This window comes from Chenopodium quinoa, unplaced genomic scaffold, assembly GCF_001683475.1.
Source record: "Chenopodium quinoa cultivar QQ74 unplaced genomic scaffold, ASM168347v1, whole genome shotgun sequence".
Lineage (NCBI taxonomy): Eukaryota > Viridiplantae > Streptophyta > Magnoliopsida > Caryophyllales > Amaranthaceae > Chenopodium > Chenopodium quinoa.
Window position 1 is genome coordinate 1,790,326 of NW_018745063.1, and position 4,624 is coordinate 1,794,949.

At 36.4% G+C, this 4,624-nt stretch overlaps 1 protein-coding gene across 1 annotated transcript; it reads right to left on the reverse strand.

The window, feature by feature from the left end:
• Positions 1 to 2,569: 2,569 nt before the first annotated feature.
• Positions 2,570 to 3,895, reverse strand: LOC110709308 (zinc finger BED domain-containing protein RICESLEEPER 2-like). The gene is made up of 2 exons (XM_021887520.1): positions 2,731 to 3,895; positions 2,570 to 2,631 (listed from the first exon to the last, which is right to left on the reverse strand). The coding sequence occupies exons 1-2, from the start codon at positions 3,893 to 3,895 to the stop codon at positions 2,570 to 2,572; spliced, it is 1,227 nt and encodes a 408-aa protein (XP_021743212.1).
• Positions 3,896 to 4,624: the final 729 nt, after the last annotated feature.

The window sequence follows — 4,624 nt, forward strand, 5'->3', positions numbered from 1 at the left end:
AAATTATCCATAAAGACTTCCATAATGGACTCTATGAAATCAGAAAAAAAAAAATACTCATCATGCAACGTTGAAAAGTAGCAGGTGCATTACATAAACCAAAGGGCATTCTACGATATGCAAAGGTACCATAAGGGTATGTAAATGTAGTCTTTTCTTGATCTTCAGGGTGAATCGAAATTTGGAAAAATCCTGAGTACCCATCCAAGTAACAAAAGAACTTATGATTAGCTAACCTCTCAAGCATTTGATCAATAAAGGGGAGAGGGAAGTGGTCCTTTTTAGTGGCGATATTTAATCTACGATAGTTAATGCACATACGCCACCCTGTAAAAGTTCTAGAGGGAATCAATTTATTTTTATCATTTTTAATTACGGTCATCCTACCCTTCTTAGGAACCACCTGAACAGGACTTACCCATTTTGAGTCCGAAATAGGATAGATAATACCTGCATCAAGTAATTTCATAACCTCTTTCTTGACTACTTCCTGCATATTAGGATTCAACTTTCTCTGGGGTTGAATACAGGGCTTATAGTTGTCCTCTAGATGTATCCTGTGCATACAAAAATCAGGGCTAATACCCTTAAGATCATCAATACTGTACCCAATTGCTCTTTTGTGGGTTCGAAGAACCTCTAGAAGTTGGGAAGTTTGTGGGTCATCAAGTGCAGTACTGATGATCACAGGGTATAGTTCCTGCTCATCAAGAAAAACATATTTTAAATGAGAAGGGAGAGGTTTTAGTTCAGGTTTCTTAACCTCTGCAGGTTTTGATTCCTGAATTAATTCACTACCTTCATGGTTTCTTTTGGGTCTAGCTCTTCTAAGGAAAGAGCTTTTTCAATGACATCCACCTCATTACCTCAGACGCTTGCATTATCTGCAGATAAATCTCCACAAAGAATTTCCTCCAAGGGATCCCTTGCAAGAACCTGTGGTAAGCTTTCATCACAAATATCATCCATTATATCAATCACATCAATCAAAACAATTTTCCTCTAGCATAGGTCCTTTCAAAACTTTCCCTAAATTAAATGTGATATTATCATCTCCAACCGAAAGGGTTAGTTTACCATTTTTAACATCAATAATGGCTTCTGCATTATGAAGAAAAGGCCTACCTAATATAACGGGAATTTGTGTATCCTCAGCCATGTCTAAAATAGCAAAATCAACAGGGATAAAAAATTTACCAACTCTGACAGGGACATCCTCTAAAATACCTAAAGGGTACTTAATAGAACGATCTGCCATTTGCAAAGTTATATTAGTAACTTTTAAATCACCCATATTAAGTTTAGAACATACAGACGATGGCATAACACTGACACTAGCACCCAAATCACACAATGCTTTATCAATGAAGGCATTACCTATATGACAAAGGATAGAAAAACTACCAAGATCCTTTAACATAGGAGGGGATTTATTTTGCAATAAAGAACTAAATTCCTCTGTAAAAGCTATAGTTTCTACCTCATCAAAGTCCCTTTTCCTAGTCAAAATATCTTTCATACATTTAGCATACGCAGAAACCTGAGTGATTAAATCAGTGAAAGGAACTGTTACCTGCAAGTTTTTCACAACCTCAAAAAACTTACCGAATTGTTTATCAAACTTACTCTTTAAATGTCTATTGGGGAATGGTAGTTTGATAACTGGGCTCTTCACATCTCCTCCCTTATCCTGAGATTTACCCTGCAAAGAAACATTAGAAGGGTAAGTATCTTTTTGTAACCCTATAGGGTTGATAGAATTAGCATTTGGTATAAAGGAATCAGGATCAGGAACAGGAACAGGAACAGGTTCATCTTCCTTTGGCATAGGAGGTCCATCATAATGTGAACCACTCCTTAGAGTGATTGCATTGGCTAGGGGTGAAAGTTCGGTGTTCGGTTTGGTTTTTGGCCCAAACCGAAACTGAACCACCTTAATTCGGTTTCTTGATTTTAGAAACCACACCGCACCACTTTACTTTAGAAACCGAACCAAACCGAACCATATTTATTTCGGTTTCAGAATAAAAAACCGAACCAAACCGATTTTTTTGGGCCTCTTTTATTTGGGCCAATAATCTGCAAATTGGGCCTCATTAATCAACACACTAAGTCACTATTCTCACTAACACAGCAAACAGTGCAAATTAACAAAATAACAGCAAACAAATTTAGTCCAATTCATACAAAGTACAAAGTCTACAAACCAATCCAAATCATACAAACTTAAGTTTTCAGTTTAAATAACAAACTAACAAAGTATCAAATCAAACCAATCAATCCATACAAACTCAAATTAAACAAGTTTTAACAGAACTACTTAAGTTAAACATAACATGATCAACATTCAACAACATTACAGCCAGCAGAACAGCAGAACAATAGCAGCAGCCAGCAGAACAGATCGATCCAGCAGGCAGCAAAGCAGTAGCAACAGAACAACAGAACAGTAGCAACAGAACAGAAGAACAGTAGCAGCAGCCAGCAGAACAGCAACACAGTAGGCCAATAGCAGCAGATCAACACAGCAGTGGCAGCAGATCAACACAGCAGTAGCAGCACAGAGCAATCACTCAAGTATTTCGACCACTTCATCAATTTTAGCATCACCAATTGCCATATTCTTCATTTCTATCATAATTCAATAAAATTCACAAGATAAGAAACCAAAATAAATATATATACATAATGAAAAATAATTAACTTTGATTAAATGTTCTTATATTTTACCTTCTTCAAGATGCTCAACTTCCTCTAAACACTCTTCAATACTTGGGAATGGTGCAGCACGTAACCAATTTTGAGCACATACCAAACCTTCCACAACTCGAGGAGTTAATGAACTCCTAAACTGATCTAGAACTCTGCCTCCAGTGCTCAAAGCACTCTCGGAAGCTACTGTCGACACAGGGACAGCAAGAACATCTCGTGCAATTTTAGCAACAGTAGGAAACCTTGAACTATTGAACTTCCACCAGCTCAAAATGTCAAAATCATCCACATCTTCAGCCGTATCCTCCTCCAAATATTTGTCTAATTCTATTTTTGTATCTCCATCTCTCTCACATTTGTGTTTCTTATACTTATTCTTCAATACCTCTATCTTCTTATGTTTGGGAGACATTGGAATTTTATCATCACTACTTGAAGCCGTTTCCACCTTATTCCCATCACCATATGAAGAAACACAATAATCCTCATATAAAGCATTCATAGCTTCTTTCACATTTTTAACCAACTTTGATGCAACAATAGAATTATAGATTTCATTTATCATCCACTCAACATAATCAAGTTTATAACGAGGATCAAGGACAACGGCAATAAAAATCAAGAGGTTTATTTTTTCTTGATCACCCCAATACTTTTCATATTTATCTTTCATTCTACAAGCCATAAGACACATATCCGGATCATCACTTGACACCAAATCATTCAAAAGTATACTAACACTCACCAATTCATGAAAAAACAGATTTGAAGTGACATATAAAGAGCCAGAGATATGCATGGTCAAATCATAAAAAGCTTGCAGAAATTCAGAAAATCTTCTCACATTGTTCCAGTCATCAGCATCAGGGCTGCCCTTACCATCCCTCTCACTCAAATCAAGTAAATAGTGAGGGTCTTCCTCATAATACCTCTCAAAAGCATCCTCAAGTTCAATAGCAGCAGATAACATCAAATAGGTGGAGTTCCACCTAGTGGGCACATCGAGGCACAATCCCTTTTTAGTGTTGATTTTTTCATCTACAACACATTTTTTAAACCTTTGCAAACTAGCAGGAGATTGTTTTATAAACCTAACAGCATGCCTTACACGTTGAATAGACTCATTAACAGTTTTCAACCCATCAGAAACAACCAAGTTGACAATGTGTGCAACACAACGCATGTGAATGAAACGACCCTTAAGAACCCTAGTTTTTCATCCATTCATTTTTTCTCAAATACCCAATTGCAGTATCATTTGAGCTAGAATTATCAACATTCATACACATGACTTTTTCAAGCCCCCAATCAAGCAAACATTTTTCAATTTCTTTGCCAATATCATCACCCTTATGACTAGAAATAGGACAAAAATTCAGAATTCTTTTGTGTAATTTCCAGTCATTATCAATGAAGTGGACATTCAAGAACATGTAATTGATTTGTTGTATAGAGGTCCAAGTATCAGTGGTTAAAGAAACTCTTGAATTACATTTCTTTAACTGATTTTCAGCTTTCTTTTCTCAGTTAAATAAGTTTCAAAACAATCTTTTGCTACTGTAATTCGAGAAGGAACATTAAATCTAGGTTCCATTACACCACAAAAGTGTCTAAAACCTACACCTTCAACAAACTTAAATGGAAGTTCATCAACAATTACCATATACGACAAAGCTTTTGTAATACAACCAGCATCAAATTTGTGGTATGTCAACCCACTAGTACCACCAGCAGCACTTGTTACTTTAGCACTTTTGAATGAAAGCAAACTTTGTTTTGAATCTTTAGGGTGTTATAAGGATACTTACGACAACGGTTAATATGAGCCCATAACACACTAGTGCCGTTTTTCTTTGCCCCGCACTTGTAGCTCATCCCACAATACTTGCAAGTTGCCTGCCTTCCAGAAGGT

Coding starts and splice junctions, on each gene's coding strand:
- LOC110709308 (XM_021887520.1), bottom strand. CDS start 3,895: ATGCGTTGTGTTGCACACATTGTCAACTTGGTTGTTTCTGATGGGTTG. Junction 2,632..2,730: donor AGTTGAGCATCTTGAAGAAG/GTAAAATATAAG, acceptor GAATTATGATAG/AAATGAAGAATATGGCAATT.